This window comes from Puntigrus tetrazona, chromosome 16, assembly GCF_018831695.1.
Source record: "Puntigrus tetrazona isolate hp1 chromosome 16, ASM1883169v1, whole genome shotgun sequence".
NCBI lineage: Eukaryota > Metazoa > Chordata > Actinopteri > Cypriniformes > Cyprinidae > Puntigrus > Puntigrus tetrazona.
This window is the reverse complement of record NC_056714.1, coordinates 22,230,979-22,248,212: the sequence shown is the minus strand read 5'-3', so window position 1 is coordinate 22,248,212 and position 17,234 is coordinate 22,230,979. Positions and strand designations below refer to the sequence as shown.

Sequence of the window (17,234 nt, the reverse complement as noted above, 5' to 3'; positions counted from 1 at the left end):
AACAGGAAAAGCCTTGGGCTGTTGTAGACGGGCAACTCTGATTTTCTAAGTCACCGCTCAATCAGACTGGGAATTTGCGAGCATTTAGAGCTGACATACATCTGAGCCTAGCCAGTTATGCTCACATGCCACACAGTTTAACTTCTTTTTTTTTTTTGCTGCTTGTGATCTCGATAATGCCTCAGGCTTTCATAATCAGGGTCAAGACTAATTAGTGACCATTTGCGCAGTGTCTGGGCTGAGCTCTCGTTGGAGAATATGCCTGGTTCTGGAGGTCCAGTAGCCGGAGGGCTCTCACGAGATCTCACAGATGCAGGTGTGCTAATTACTGCTAGCCTTACAAAGCCTGGCCTCCAAGCATGCAAAGTGTAATAGAGATCTCCCAAATGACTCGATCATTTGGACCTGCAGAGACCCCCACCAAAAACACGACTCCTGGTGATTTGGGCCTCGTTTTCCTCTTTGCTTCTTGACGATAAATGTCTAGAATGAAAAACAGCTGGCCTGATCAAATGGGCACTCTCACAGGAGTAAATGTTTATAAATCATGTCAGCGTTTTAGGAAGGTTCCCATTTCAACATTACGTTGGGTTACTTCAGTCTCCTATAAAAAGCCTGCTATTTAACATATGAGGTGCTTGTTGCTAAACAAAACTGAATTGTTTTATTTTAGGCAATGGCAGAAGATGGGCAGTGCAACTGGTCTTTGAATTCATAATCATTTAGAGAACGGGAATGAGCTTCGACATAAGTGCACACTAGGCTAAAGGCACTCAAGCTAATTACACTTGGGATGAATCTTTGTAATGTAATGTGTTTACTGCAACCAAGAATGCGCCTGAAGGCCATTTCTGGCTTTTATCACACTGAGACTTTCTTATTCAAAGTAAAATACTTTTTGCCGTTTAAGATTTGGCACATTTGTGGGGCAGCTTACCAAATGCATTTAGGTCGAAATGTAATGTTTTCCAGGGTCAGAATGGCGAATATATCTCGGTTCAGTGCCAACAATGTCTGTAATCGCATGGTACCAAAAAAGTTTTTGCACTATTCCTACACTATGTTAATGATACCAATGTACTGTAAAGAAACAGCACATGAACTGTTTTTGAAGCCCTGTTCAATAAAAAAAAGCCTGTAATATATACAGTATATTCAAAATTTTGCATTACTACTAGCAGTTCTAACAACATCTACAAGCACTATGTGAAAATTAAAAGTAATTTATTTATATACAGTAATTTATTTCAATTTGCAATTACTATCCCTAGGCATCTGTATGTCTTTTTGTTAATGTGGAACTTAAAGGAGAAATTTAGAAGATTCTGCAGATTAAATCTAAAGCTTTTAAGATTTAAAGATCATGCAAAAGCACCATAACAGTAGTCTTTATTATTTGTATAGCATATTTTATTACCTCAGGAGCCATATGATAGCTTTGTGTAAGAAACAAATGGAAACCTGAAATAGTTAAACTAACTAAAATAAGCAATATAGAACAAAATCTTGACATCCACCTTTCATGTTTTTTTTCTTATATATTTGCAATGTCTGATTTATAAACAAATATGCTTTTGGATCTTTTCAGTGGATTTTTCTGAAAGATTAATTTGTGACCCTGGACCACAAAACTTAAGTCACTGGGGTAAATATGTAGCAATAGACATTGTTTGGGTTAAAAAAAATTACTTTGTATTAGTAATATGCATTTGTAAGAACTTCATCTGGACAGTAGATTTCAGATTTTTACATAGTTGTATTTTGGACAGTAGATTTCCTGATTTTTAAATAGTTGTACATTGGCGAAAAACTATTGTATTCAACAAACCATACATCAACGAAAAACTATTTATTCCCAAAATGTGACCATTCTGACTGGGTTAGTGTTCCAGGGTCACATTTGTTATTTTGATCGGACTGCGTTCAAAGCGATGACTGCTCACCTTGGAGGAAGATTTCAGACACAAATTTCAAGATAAAACGTTACACAAAAGTATTTGGAATATGGCTCACAAGTCATATTGACCATTTTTACAATATTTTAATAGTGCCTTGGGCGTTTTGAAACTTAAGAGTCTTAATAATGACAATTTAGATTTTTCTGAGGTGAGCTATTCCTTTGAAACACAGCTTGATACTCTATTTCATTGTGTTTTTGTTTTTCGGTGCCGTGTTGGCATTATAAGTCAGTAGTTTAAATGTAAAAACAGAAAGAATGACACAGCAGGGCAAGGGTGAAAACTGATGAAGTGACCATTATGGAAGACCATTTATAAACGGGAACAAAAACACAGATCATTGGCTTGTCTGTACCACAGAAAGCTCTTTCCAGTGCGTGTGTCCGCCTCTGCTCACCAAAAGCACTTCTTGTTAACCATCCCACTGATCTTACAATTACCGGCTATCATAAAAACATGACAAATGGTGAGTCAGAGGCTCTTTTAGGGGCCCACTTCCACAGCTGGCCATGACACTGCGGCACGCAGAGACCGCTGTGCTTTAAGACCCCTTTCAGGGCCCGAAACAGAAGGGTAGGCTGTTTGTGACTGCAGAAAAGTGAGACACTGCATCGCTAATGACTATCACCAGTTCTAGGAAAATTCAGAGGACGCCTCTGACCAATCAGAGGTCAGAGACTTGTTGTGATGACATCACATTTCATCATTAGGGAAATTGAGACATCATCTGAATAAATTACAAAGCGAAAGGCTTTTTGTGGCCAGACAAGCAGTGAAGAATGAGCTCAACATCTTAGGAGAAGGATAGTCTCTTCAAAAGCTTTCGCTAATGGAACCTGTTATGAAACCTTATGAATCTTACGTTATGAATCTTACGCTTTAGGAAAAACAGGAACATGACAGAAGATACAATCAATCTGCGGAGTCCCTATAAAGAGGAGGGTGTGCCATGCATTTAAGGACACGCTGAGAAACAAGCTAATAAAAAGGTAACAGGAAAAGACAGCTGGAACTTACCGCCTCACACTCTCTCAGCTTCTTCTGAGCACTATCGAAGTCAAAGTTCACATACAGACACTCCACAAACTCTGTGATGGGATCTTTGTAGGTGTATGACTCCTTAAAAAGATGATAAAACAAAAACAATGCAATTTAAGGGAAAGCTCACACGCAAATTACATGTCCTTTTCCCCTATACTGTTACTTTTTAAATTGGGGTGTTTCTCATTGTAATTTGTTTGAAGACACGCATGTAAGGTTTTATTAACAAATAAAATTTAGCATTACATGCAGAACTGATATCAGCTGTTCAAGCACAAAATTGCAGCTGCTTTCATCTTGTGGTTACAAACGCGGCTGTCGCCGAACTGTTGCATCTACTTTCTTAATTGGCACAAGCTGGCAGTTAATTTGCCTACAGTATGTAACATATACGGCTGATTTAATGAGAACTCTTTTTAATAATAAAAGTTCCTTAAGAAAACTTGGAAATATGGACAACTTATGGAATATTTTAATTACTTTCAACCTTTCATCCACATTTTCATGTAGATTTTGCGATTTCACATAAAAATTAAATTCCTAAATGTGCATTTACAAAAGTAACATAACGGTCTAAAAAAGTACTCCATTTAATAAAAGTACCAATTTATTTAAATTACCAATTTAAATTATCGAAAACTATAAAAATAAAAAATTCCCGCTTTGACTGAAATGTAGTTACTCTTCCCTTACTGAAAAAAAACAGCCTTTACATTATACAAAATCGTTTGTGTTATATAATAGAAAGAAACCCTTGTCTTCAAGTTCAAACAATATAAAAGTGAGCAGATCAGAACTTTTTTTTTTTTCAATCCTAACAACATGGCTGTATATAATATAATGACATAGGCAAAAACCTATGACTAATGTGTCATGTCTGTAAACAGAGCAGAGGACCTGGTGGGATGAGTCTGATTTGGATATGTGATAGTCTCTGGGTATTCCCTGGATCTAAATACCACAGATGCTTAAGTAACCATGAGAGGAAACTTGTGCAGGGAGAATAGTGAGCACCTCAGGACACATGTTTAAGTGATTACACAAAGGCTGCGGGGACACGCTTATTTGGATTTCAGTGTCATTGATCTCTGAAGAAGCTACTGTTGTTGGACATCGAGACATCGGAACACCACAATCAGACTGTCCAGCACCATTCATCAAATCTAATGGGTTCAAGATTCACACGGCCTGAGGAGGCACATAGAGGAACAGAGCTTTTATATTCTGGCCAATATACACTGCTTCTTCATTCATTCATTTCCATAGACACAGTGAGGTATAAGATTCCCTGCAATGTGCTGGATGTATTAAATTCAAATGAAAATATACTTTTTTTTTTTTTTTTTTTTTTTTTTAAACACAAGAGAAAGTGTTGTTTCCCATTGAAAACATCTTTCAGTAGATGCAAGGCCAATGTCGATGACCGGGGAAGACCAACAGAAAACTAAACCGTTCTGAAACAGACCACCACCTCACCAACAGCATGACTGCTACTAAAATAAAATGAAAATTACAGCATATTTTATTTACCCCCAAGCCATCCTGGGTGTATATAACTTTTTTCTTTCAAAAGAACACAGTTTTTTTTCAAGCTTGAAAATGTTGATGGATGGTGACCATGATTTTGAGGCTCTCTAAATCAGATATATCTGGAAGTACAGCAATGTAAAACTAACCTATACGCCTTTGGGGATTATCACATGTCCTCTGAAGCAGATTGGTAGGTTTGTATAACAAATATTTCTAGTTAAAATTATAACCTAAATAACTGACTTCCGGCAAAGGACGTATGCGAGTCACAGAGAGCACTTAGAGGGGAGTAAAATATGAGTAATATAGGGAGAAAAAAAAAAAAAAAGTTTGGCATACTCTCCATTTACTGTGTTTGTAAAATAAAAAAAATAATGAAAAGTAAAACACTAATTTAAATGTATAAAAAAAAAGTATGTCTCATGTAATGTAAAAATGTTAATTATCATCATGTTATTAAGTTATTAAACTAGTATAAAGAACATTATTACATTTTATTTTATATATTTATATTTTTAATTCAAATATCAAATTAATCAAATACACAAACACATTTACTAATACTAATTAAATATACTAATAATACTAAGCTAAATGCAAAAGAAAAAATATTATAAAAAAATTCTCATGTAATATAAATAATATAATAAAACTTAATTATGATCAATGTTTATACCTAAATCAAAAACACAATCATACATATAAACCTACATACATGTACACATACACACATATATATATATACACATATATATATATATATATATATATATATATATATATATATATATATATATATATATATATATATATATATATATATATATATATATATATATATATATATATATATATATATATAAATTGACTGGACAAAGGACATAAATGAAGAACCAAAGTCCTGCTTAATACCTGCTGGATAACTTTCACCAGATCTTTTAGCACCTGCCTACGCTTGCGGACGTCCTTGTTAGTGATGACGGCTGTGGTCAGGTAACGCAGTATGTGTGGGCACATGGTCTGAATAGCATTGAGGTACCTGCAAACAGAAAAACATACAATAACAATGGTCACACTCCTGAAGGACAGCTATGATCCAGTCAGATGATATAATTTGTCAAGGTCGGACACCGTTTTCACAGCAATTTCCAGCAAGTTTGCATATAGTGAACATTCTCAATAATAGATTCTCAATAAACAGAAGGACAAGAGTCAGAGAGTGTTGAAAGCTCCTCTGTTCATTGGTCCCACTATGGAGGGAAGGGAAAAGGAAAAGCCCCTTTCTAGACACGGATCACCAGCTACAGGCCTGCAGAGCAGTGAAACACTATCCACCAGGGACTTGTTTTTCAGCCACAGGTCAACTAGCTGTGGGCTTCTTCGAGAATGAAAGCTACATAGCACTACTATTACAACCCAAGACAAAGTTCCCTCTCTACAGACATGCAAGAGCTTTCTTATATGGACCAAAAAAAAAAAACATACAACAGATGCCTTGTCATAGGGCTGAGAGCTCCTGTTAAAGTGCACTTAACATTTCGAGTCAATTTGGAGGACGGCCTCCGCGTCTGTGGTATCTGTACGAATATCTCTGACCCCCCTCTTCATCCCCCATACGAGGTCCAAATTAAATTTCAAGGAGGAAGTGGCGCTGCTCTGCCTTGGCCAGGCCCTTAAGCTCCCTTACGGATCAGCACAGAGAAACACATGTCATTTGGAGGAAAAGGAGGAAGGCTGCCGGATGGTTTAATTAGCCGAAACAATTAAAGGGACAAGGGGGCCTGTGGCACTTGTGATGTTGGAGCTAAAAACGGCAGCGGGCTTCGGCGGCGTGTGATCCCAGTTGGCGCAGCCTTCGGTCTCTCCTCCCTTTGTAGTTGTCTGACTTCATGGCAAACCACAACACTTCATGCTGTGTTCCTGATTAACTTACACCTACTCGCTCTCCCAGGGAGGCTCCGATGGCCAAACCGCTCACATGAGTCATGATTCCATATCTGGTCTTTGAACAGAAAAAAAAATGCATTATCTAACCGAGCCCGACAGCTACGACCAAAGCCATGATACGGCTTAATCGGTTGCTAAATGACTTCGCGAGGAAGAGGGCAAACAGGAAGTAGTAGTTTAATTTGAGTGCGTCACAATCCCCTTGCGGAGCTTTGGTATGAGGGTGCAACTAAAAATTACTTCAATAATGGATTATGGTATTGATTGTGCAGTTGACCCAAGCGCGTGATGTCTCGCTCCCATTTCACCTCTCTGGACTGTTACAAAAAATAAATCTAAACTAGTAGAAGTAAGGTGTAAAATGTTCTGCTTAATAATAGTAATCTTTTGTTTCAAGCAAAAATAAAATAAATATACATTAAAAAAACTAAAATAAACAATTTTAGATGCTTCTGAAACATTTCAGTGAAATTTTTATCAAAGTTACAATTCAAAATAATTTAAGACGCAATGGTTTAACTGATTCTGAGTTTTAAAAAGCTCCTGTGTGTTCTTTTTTTGCTTTATATGGTTTGTTTCAATAACCAAAATGAAATCATTTATTTATATTACCTCCCTATTTATTTATTTATATTTTTTTATTTTCTCGCTCTCCATCTCTCTACATTAATACTGTGAAACATTACAATTTAAAATGTTTTCCATTTAACATATTTTCAAATACAATTTATTCCTGTGATTAAATTAATACTCTACCCAAAAATGTAAAAGTACACCATAAACTGCTCACTCTGCAAATATATCAACAGGTTCTGCAAAGTATAAGTTAGTTTTACGTCGCAGTACTTGCAGATATATCCATTTTACGGAGCTTCAAAATAATGCACGTTATCTATCAGAATTACCAAGCTTGGAAGTAATAATATTCTTAAGCCAGGATAATATTCTTAAACTGAATTTCAGCACCATTACTCCGTTGTCACACTGATGGAGGCTCTTCAATAAAATTATAATCGATCAGTTGTTGCAGCCCTAATTTGGTGGCTCTAAAAGAGCAGGGAGAGAAAAAGGTAGGAACGGTGGTACAGTTCCAGTTTCATGATGCATCTGGAGGGAGGAGGGGAATTAGAGGTAAATCAAGTGAAACTCTGAATCCACTCTGCGCCGGCCGGGATAGTGTTTCGGAGGCATTAGCTTTCCTGTTTGCACCTACATCATAGGTCATCTTGTGACAATATTCTCTCTCGAACTGCCCTTGGACTTGGTTGGAGCGTATTATATGATAGCCTATCTTTGGTATCGTTTTTCCTGCACTGAAAAAAAGTTTGGTTTCTGTTTTTGTTTTGGCAGTCTGCTCGACAGCACGACTACATCATGAACGATCTTCAGGCCGAGAGGACTGGACTGTACCCTGACCTGAACGGCGGCCAAACTACTATGAAACGAACCTGAACGCCATAGGCTGATGTCAGTCTAATTGTCAACAAAACTTCAAGAATAACAAAAAGGAGACGAACAGAAAACAAAAGGTCTTTTCACAGGGTCAAAAACAGACCGTGATGCTGTTTTCCAACTAAAACAAGACAATCAATGCATCCGCCCTCCAAGAACGCAATACTGTTGTGGTGCTGAAAACGCAGTGTATCTGTAGTAAATTACATTCAGATTCAGATTTATAGGGTCTGATTGCTCTTCATGGCCACAGTTCTGCAAATAAAAGCAGAAGGCAGGAGAGGTGAGAGAACAACACAAAAACGAAGCAAAACGAAGGCTGCCAGCATCGAAAGACCTCTGATCTGATGAGCCCAACCGCAAATTACAAGTACCTTTCTGGGGCTGTTTTAATGAAGCATAACGAATGTTTTTGTATAATGAGCACCTACGTCCAAAGGGCTGCTGTTAAGCCAGGCAATTGTCTCAAAAGGCAGGTCAAACATTCACACTAGGTTCACGGCCACAGGTCATTGGCCCTTAAAACAGCACAGTGGTCATGAACAGGAGGAAAAAGCCAAACCAAAATATGGTTTTCCAGCTAGCGACAGCACAATAAGCCACCTCAATCTGTCTTTTCACCCACTATGGTCAGGTACTAATGAGTAATTATTGGTCTGGTCACCCTTAATCATCTGTGCTGGTGGAAACTGGTGGAAAACAACATCTTAGAGGCAGATTCCATTTTGTCTTTGAATAGTGTATAGGCATTAGGCTCCACAATAATGCATTAGGGGAAAAGAGTGGCCTTAAAATAGTTGGAATGTAGAATTATGTAGTATATCAAGTTTCCTACCTTATGCACCTGGTGTCAACCCACTTTTGAAAATAAAGCTAAAACACCCTTGAAGCTTCTTTGCACTCAAGTGGACAATACAGGACTGAACCTTGTTGCTGTGTAATGTGTCCTTGACATGTCAGCAACAAAAGGTCCCTAATTATAGCTCATTTTCTAATGCCTAATTGTGAGAAATTAAAATAATAACAACATACAGTATATCTTTATAGAAGTTGTGTTTGTGTGTGTGTGTGTGTTATCATTATGTCCAAAACAACACTTCACTTTCTTTTTTTCTCTTATTTTGATTCTCATTTATTTCTTAACCTTTAAATTACCTATACTTATTAATAGATTATATAAACATGATAAAAATGTCTAATTGTTACCATTTGACAACTATTATCCTGTATTTAAAACTATTTTTACACATACACATTAAAATGTGAATTTAGGGTTATAAATTGTGTCAATATATTTTTTATACTGATTTTTTTCATTGATTAACTAAATCACTAATTGACTAATTATTATTTCCAAAGGTTGGTTACTTAATGTTCTGTGCAAATTCGTCCAAAAACCCCACAAGTCATTCTGCCATCTCGTTGGATAACATTTTCATGTTTCTATGACCATCAAATTTAAATTTGGATTTGTAACCACAAACTATATTCAAGATATTGGGGTTTTGTAAGGAAACCTATTCTTCATCATGGAACAGTTATACCTGATTATGAATAAAGAGGTGATTCATTAACTTATTTTAAAAACATTTTTCTGTGTTCATAAACAAACTGAAAATTACCAAATAAAGACAGACTTGTCCAGACTTAACACCATCGCTTAAAGAAGCTTAAAACATTGAACTCGTGAGTTAAGCAGCCCATTTGCCATTGTCAGCATTTGTCTGAACTGCCAGGCTTGTTTTCACACTGACCGCTGGGGTCGTGGGTCTAAGAGCGGCTGGCTGGTGAGCCCAGCATCAGCAATTTTGTTTGCGGACTGCGGTGGGCTTTCCAACCTGGACCCGTGCTCTCTTCCTACCTCATCCGTTTTTATTAGTCAAACCAAAGCAAACCAAATCCCAGATGGAAAACGAGCAGCTGCAGAAGGTGCTTACTGTGGCTGGTAGAGGAAAAGCTCAATGATGTTATCTCTCCCTTTGGGGTGGTTGAAGAACACAAAGAGAGACCAGTGGATCAGCCAAGTCCTTTGCTGGAGAGATTGGAGAGGAGAACTCACAGTCTGAAGAGAGAGGAAAAAAAAGATGGGGTGTTAAAAATAATAGTGAAAGGATAGCTCAACCTCAAATAAAGATTATGTCATTATTTGTTAAGCCTCATGTTGTTCCAAACTTATGAGGGTTTTTTTACGGAAAACAAGGAGATTTTAAACTGTGCTTCATGAAAATTACAAATAATTGCGAATTGAGATTTTGAGTTTCTAAAGGGCATCATTAAAGTACCATAAAACAATCCAAATAGCTTATGTGCCGTTTTGAATTTGTATGATAGCTTAAAGGAATAGTTCACCCAAAAATGAAAAAATTCTGTCATTATTTACTCACCCTCAATAAGTTCCAAACCTGTAAGAATTTCTTTGTTCTGCCAAACACAAAGATATTTTGAAACCAGGCTGTTTTGGGTCACCATTGATTCCCATAGCATTTTTTCCTACTATGGAAGTCAATGGTGACCTAAAACAGCCTGGTTACAAACTTTCTTCAAAATATCTTCCTATGTATTTATACAGATTTGGAACTACTCAAAAGTGAGTATATGATGACAGATTGAAAAACTTTGGGGTCAACTATTCCTAACAGCATTTATTAGCAATAGAAATATTTTGTAACATTAGAAATGTCAGTACTGTAACTTTTGATAGCATCCTTGAGAAATAATTTCAACAAACAAAAAACATATGAAATATCATAAAAGCAAGTAAATAGTAATAATAAAATATTGTATTTTGAGTGAACTATCCCTTTAAAACGTGACTTCTCTTGATCGTGACTTGATCATAACAAGATGAACTTCTGACTCCGAAAAAACCAACACTTGGCTTCCGCTGCCTTCCAGACTCGGTACAAATCAAAGTTCAGAATAGAAATTTACAATGTCCAAAGACTTTAATTTTTTATTTACTCATACTTCTCCCCAGGCCAAACCCTTCTTTCCCAGCTCAGTTCCTCCAATTAAAAATCAAGCTGCGCCGCCATAGCACAGCAATTAAGGTTTTGCTTGACTTGTGAGTTGCGGTGAGAAGGAATTGAGGGGATGGAGGAGAGGAGGGGAGGTACAGCAACAGTGGCGGTGCTGTGCTGAAACGCAAGGCGGTCAATATTATGGCCTATGTAAGGGAATCTGAGTGCGGTATTGAATTCTGAGTGGCGGGGCATTACATTGTTATCGATAGTCTCCCTCAGGCGGGTGAGGTCCTCCATGGCAGCTTCCCAGTTCTGCATCAGGATCTCAGAGGCCAGCTTGCCCCACAAAGAGTTCAGCGCGTTTCTGTCTGTGGCGGGGACCTGTACAAACACAGACAAACAGAGAAAAACACATTGACCCACTGTAAACAAAGGTAGACAATCAATCAACTTGCTCACTATAATAATACACTGATTACCTTCTGAATACTGTATTTCCGATTCTACCATTTCCCGCAGCTAAAAGTTAAGCTTTCTTGGCAACGTTGCTCGCCGGACTAACTTCTTTATTTATTTACAGTGGATAAACAAATTAAATTATGTCATCTTCGGGAATTGAGCTCGCAAGGGAAAAAGAAACCAATGCTAAGACCATTTAGCTTTCTATGAAACTTCATTTGTTGTAATTTTGAGAGTTATTGCTGTGTCATTTTGCATTTCCCTTTAGTAGGCATCTAAATCAGCCCAATAAATAAATTTCCAATTTTGTAATGTCTAGAACTAATAAAAACGAATATAAAATTGTCCTCTAATGATTAAGGTTAAAATGTATTACAAAACACACAAACAAATGTTCATTTAAAAAAAAAAATTAGTTTTTGAGGTTGTTAGGTCAAAGAGGTCCTCAGACAAGAGTTAAAGGTTAAAGGCCAGCTTGTCTGTGATATTGCTGGGAAATAATTACGCAAGTTAAACAAGTGCTCTTTAACTAGTTTGGGGTCAAGTGCTATCTCAAAGGTAAGAAGGGTCATGTCAACATGATAGTGGCTTCAAATCACAACTCAACAGGAACATGTCTTTTTGAAACACAGAAGCAGTCATCAATTTGGGTCTAATAATAGAGAGTAACTCTTTCTAATATCTGGAATGGAGCATCAACATGCTAAAATAGAGAAGAAAAGCTCTCCAAATTTCACGTGGACTTGCGGTGACCTTAGTGCACTGCCTTTGGTGAGGGTCTTTAATGATGTGTGCTGCCACCGCTGCTGCCTCTGTTAGTGGCCCTAACACATGTCTGCAAGCTTTGATCAACACAGAGATCTGGACAGGACTGGAGTGGCGGGACTCTAATCAAAATGTCTGCTCGTGGAGGAGTGAGAAAATGAGGTCCAGACATTAGGTAAAGAAACTCAAACCATTCAAATCAAAGAACAAACTAAACATAAACTGGGTGAGGATGGATAGTTATGTGTATACAAAGTAATTGAGAACCATTTGAGAAGGACAAATAATTAAAATCATTTAATTTTCCTTCTATGATCCTACGTCACATCTACCTTGACTAAAAACCTTTGACAGCAGAAGCCAATAACAAAGTCTTGTTAAGCAGAAACAGGCCCTTGAAAATAATGTTTAGATAACTTGATTAACTAGTAATTGTGATAATCTCCTGAACATCTAGCGCAAAAGAAAAACATCCTGCAGAATCGAGTTATAAAACCCTTGAAAGACACTCGCTCGGCTTCTTGTATGGAAACATGAACAAGATTTGGTTCATCACTGCAGAGACAATCAGCTTCAAAGGAACGTAAGCTGTTTTAAATTATGGCTAAAAAGACAAAAACAAACAAAGTGAGGAGATAATGTGTTGCAGATTAGCGAGCTGCTGGAGTACTGAAGCGTGTTCATGAATTAAAGGGGGATGAGCTGTAGCCAGAGGCTTATGGGAAGTGGAGTGATTATAACCTACGACAGACGTAGCGGCACAAAGACAACCAGGAAGTCAGCCGTGCATTCACTGAAATATGACTGAATGAATACAGTGCTTCTTGTGTACATTAATCATTAAATATGGACAAGGAGAAACATTGGATATTATATGACAAATCTCTCAAGTTCCACAAGGAAAACCATAAACAGGATGCTATCTGCAAAGCACTATGGAAATCTGTACAATACATGAGTATACAATAACAAGAAGTACAATTTATAGAAAATATAAAAAATAGCCTAAAAAAATAAGGTATTCAATAACAATATCAAAATACACAGTATGTATTTAGTATACAATAACTAAAGTATATAATAGTATAATTAGTATAAAATAATAGCAGTTAATAATAGTATAAAAAAAATAACACCAACATAAATAAATGGCTCACTAAATTTCTGGCAGGTAAAATAATACCCTTTTGCACAGAGACACACAGTAGTATGCAACTGTTTTCCAAAAAAAAAATAAAAAATACAATATAGATGCAACCACAGCTCCACTTGCAACACTGGAGCACTTTGATCAAAATTCCCAAGTTGGATGCGCCTAAATAACAGTCAAAGCCCAAAAACTCTCAGAGATCAGCTCGGAGGGACAACCAGGGAAAAAGCCATCCTCTCTGCCAATATAAAGGTCAGCGTTTCATTTCTAAAAGTGTTTGTTTTTTTTCCTTTTTTTTCCCTGGAAGTCCCTGCCTGCTACATTTGGCCACGCTCCATGTCATTATGGCAGCTTTCTGCACACTGACTGGCTTTCAGCAGCGGCCATGCAAGAATAGTTTCAATACCTGGGTTTTTCCACAAGTTACCTTGAGTTTCCACTGCCTCCCGAAATGGGCACATTTTCACTGACTGACCAGCAACAATAAATTTACTGTGCTGGGGATCCGACGGGACACTCAATCTTTATTCTCAACATCCAATCCCTGCATTAACAGATGATATGAATAAGTTGCTCTTTTCGCACCGGGCCCTCACTGTAACAAGACCTCAGGTCTGGATTTTGCAAGCCTGGCTTCCTTCGTTAGATGGCTGTGTTTCCCACGCTAGAGGAGTTCTAGAGCCTGACATCTCCCATGCTAAGAGCTGTCTGAGGAGAGGGGAGGTCCGGCTTGAGTGGGGTGGACAAAAGTAAAAAGCAAAGAAGAAAGGGGCAGGTATTTGATGAGAAAGCTCAACTAAATCCATTTTTACATCATGGCTATTCCAAACGCCTTCCCAAAAATTGAAGGTATCAAGTTACAATATGGAAATTTAAATGAGACGATAACAGCTTGCTTAAAAACATAGACAGGGAGAGAATTTCTGGAAGCTATTTTGGTTTATTTAGATTAAGCAGTGACAGCGTAAACAAGGTTGGTTGCTGTGAATGCTCTAATCTACTCAAAATGCTTGATGTGTTTGCAGCGTCAATGATGTGGTTTTCCAATGATGGGTAGACTATATAGTTCATCATTTCCTGAAAAAAAGCCTGCAGCAAGGACGTGTTAAATTGATAGCATTTCACAGTAAAGACATTTATAATATTGCAAAAGCTTTTTATTTAAAATAACACTGTTTGTAACCGCTTTCTATTCAACAAAATCCTGAAAAGTTGTTGTCAACACTGATGTAGTAAATGTTTATTACACCAAATTAGCATTTTAATTAATTTCTGAAGGATCATATGAAACTGAATACTGGAGGAACAGTAGATGAAAATTCAGCTTTGCACCATAGAAATATAATACATAAATGTTTTTTCACCAAATAAATGCAGCCTTGGTGAGAAGAGACATTTCTTTCAAAAAGAAAACCCTGTCCAATCTTAACTTTTTAACTGTAGTGTGAAAATTGTCACAGTATCTTTGAGAAAGTCAAGCGCCACACATTGAAAGTCAATGGGGTCTAGTCTTTTTTTAAGCCCCATTGACTTCCATTGTATAGACACTCTTTAAAATACTTGCAGAAAAAAGGAAGTCATGCGGGTTTGGAACCGCATGAGAGTGAGTAAATGAAGACAATACTCAAGTATCCCTTTAAGCATCTATACTAATGAATATGCAAAAAAGGGTGACAAAAACTGAAGGGTGTAATTCAAGGCTTGTCGGCCGTTCCTTCCCTTGGCTCCCACGAAAACCACAGGGACACAACAAACAAACAAACAAACAGCGTGACTGACGCTGCAAATCATTCACAAATGGGAAACATACTGCAAATCTAAACAACACAGGCTTCCTCACACCTCTGAAATGCTAAAACCAAGATTATTCCAAATTGAATAAAAAGATTTCTTTACGGTCCCTTTTTGCCACGGCGACTCATTGTCGCTTGGCAAACGTCTGCCTTTTTTAAAAATCAACAATGCAGGCCGAGTGAATCATATGTGAGAGCAGGTCTGCAGAAACAGGAGTGCATTCCATGCGAGAAGGCAGGCTATGCGGTTACGTGAGAAACACTCGGCGGCAAGGGAGTCCGATAACTTAGCCAGGCATGGAGCCTCTCGCAACACTCTTGGCCCAGGGCAGCGTTGACAATGGGCACCTCTCTTTAAGACACTGGACTACCTCCACACACTCCGGCCAGAGAGAAAGGAGAGGGTCAATTTGTTCGTTCCCAGCCGTCATTTGCCCCCCGCCCCACTAGCTAGACAGGACTGCACTGGGCCCTGAGCGTCCGGCCGCTTTTCCCCATAAGTTCATCTTTCACTCATTTCTACAGGCAGTGGGAGAGAAGCCACAAACACCAGAGCCCCAGCAATGAGCCCTTTGTTTATAGAGGAAATAAGAAGTACGCACGTGTAACATGGATACTGCCAGTACTCTCAGTGAACTGCAATTATCTTCCCCCACAAACCTACGTTGGTATTATCTGATTCCAAAAGTATTCCACTGGTGAAAATTATTTAATCCAAGTCCTCGGTGCATCACCGCCTGGATCTTTATCCAGACAACAACACTGAAAAAAGGTAAATGGGTTGACATCCTGATACAGGAAACTCAGAGGAAGATGAGGGCATTCGTGAGCGCTCTAAGCTAGTTTCACACCACAAGACAAAACTCCAATACTCAAATCAGATTTTTTTTTTTTTTGGGTAAGGTCCTTATCAGGGGATCGCCTAGCGACAACTAACCAGCATGTAGAAAAAATGTTCTGGGATGTTTTAAAACTTATAAATGAAACCCAGAATGTTACGTTTTTGCCTCAATAATTCAAATGGTGAAAAATTAATAAAACTTGAAATTTGGAAAAAATTAAGAAAAGTGTTTAAAGTGCTCACATGATATACATTAATAATAAAATAAATATTAAAGTACAAAAACAAAAATAATAATAATATAATAATAAAATGGACTAATTAATAAGTAGACTGTACGGTAATGTGTTACATTATTTTTGTTGTAATTATTATTGTTGTTATTAATAATAATAATAATAATAATAATAATAATAATAATAATAATAATAATAATAAATGCAGGCATATTTGTACGCATTATAAAATAACTAACCCTGTACCACTGACCATTTTTGCTGGTGAATTAAAGTGCATTTATAACAAATGTAATGTAAAAAAATGTAAATAAAAATGTAAGCACTCATTTTCAAAGCATCGCCCCTAAAATCTTCTTAAAATACATAAATATTAATAAGTGCATACAAAATGAATAAACAATAATATGAACATTATATATATAATATATACATGTGTATTTATTATTATAAATACATAATGGTAAACAAATTAGTTGTTAATAATAATAATAATAATAATAATAATAATAATAGTAAAAGCATGCAGCTATATTTGGCTGTGTATAACCTTCCTGTTAACTGAATTTTAACAACCTGTGACTGGCCGTTATTGCTGTTTAATTGAGGCACAATTATAACAAATGTCAGGTGAGATAAAAATAAAATGCAACTTGAATACCTGAAATAAAAATATAAATAAATAAATAAATAAATAAAATACTTGTCTTGTACATCTGATTTATTCTCAGATCAGAAACTAAAAGGTACAATTTATAAGATATTTTGGATTTTCTAATTATAATTCAAAGACTAGAAAATGAAAATAAATAAATAAAGATTTGGGCTGCTTTCAACTGTATTGTGAACGCTGCTTTAATAAATAAGATTTTGGCTCAATAAAATTCTAGTCATCTTCTGTTGAAAAGCCTGCTTTTGGTGCATTGGGATTATATGGAGCAAGCTGTGTAACCTTTAACCCTTGCAAAAACTGGGGAATCCTGTCAAACCAAGAGTGATTAGGCCACAAAATCCCCACCAATCATCTATGGGGAGCAGCACTGCCTATAAACCCATAAGCTTATGAAGTCCGCCACTAAACACAGCCCTGAAACAACTC

General features: G+C 37.0%; 1 protein-coding gene across 1 annotated transcript in view; it reads right to left on the bottom strand.

The window, feature by feature from the left end:
• Positions 1 to 17,234, bottom strand: part of eif3ea (eukaryotic translation initiation factor 3, subunit E, a) — a 37,893-nt gene that overhangs the window by 10,554 nt on the left and 10,105 nt on the right. The window contains exons 6-9 of the mRNA XM_043261628.1: positions 11,147 to 11,272; positions 9,866 to 9,990; positions 5,442 to 5,568; positions 2,976 to 3,077 (exon numbers count right to left, since the gene is read on the bottom strand). Coding sequence (XP_043117563.1) covers positions 2,976 to 3,077; positions 5,442 to 5,568; positions 9,866 to 9,990; positions 11,147 to 11,272 — 480 coding nt within the window. The remainder of the gene's footprint in view (positions 1 to 2,975; positions 3,078 to 5,441; positions 5,569 to 9,865; positions 9,991 to 11,146; positions 11,273 to 17,234) is intronic.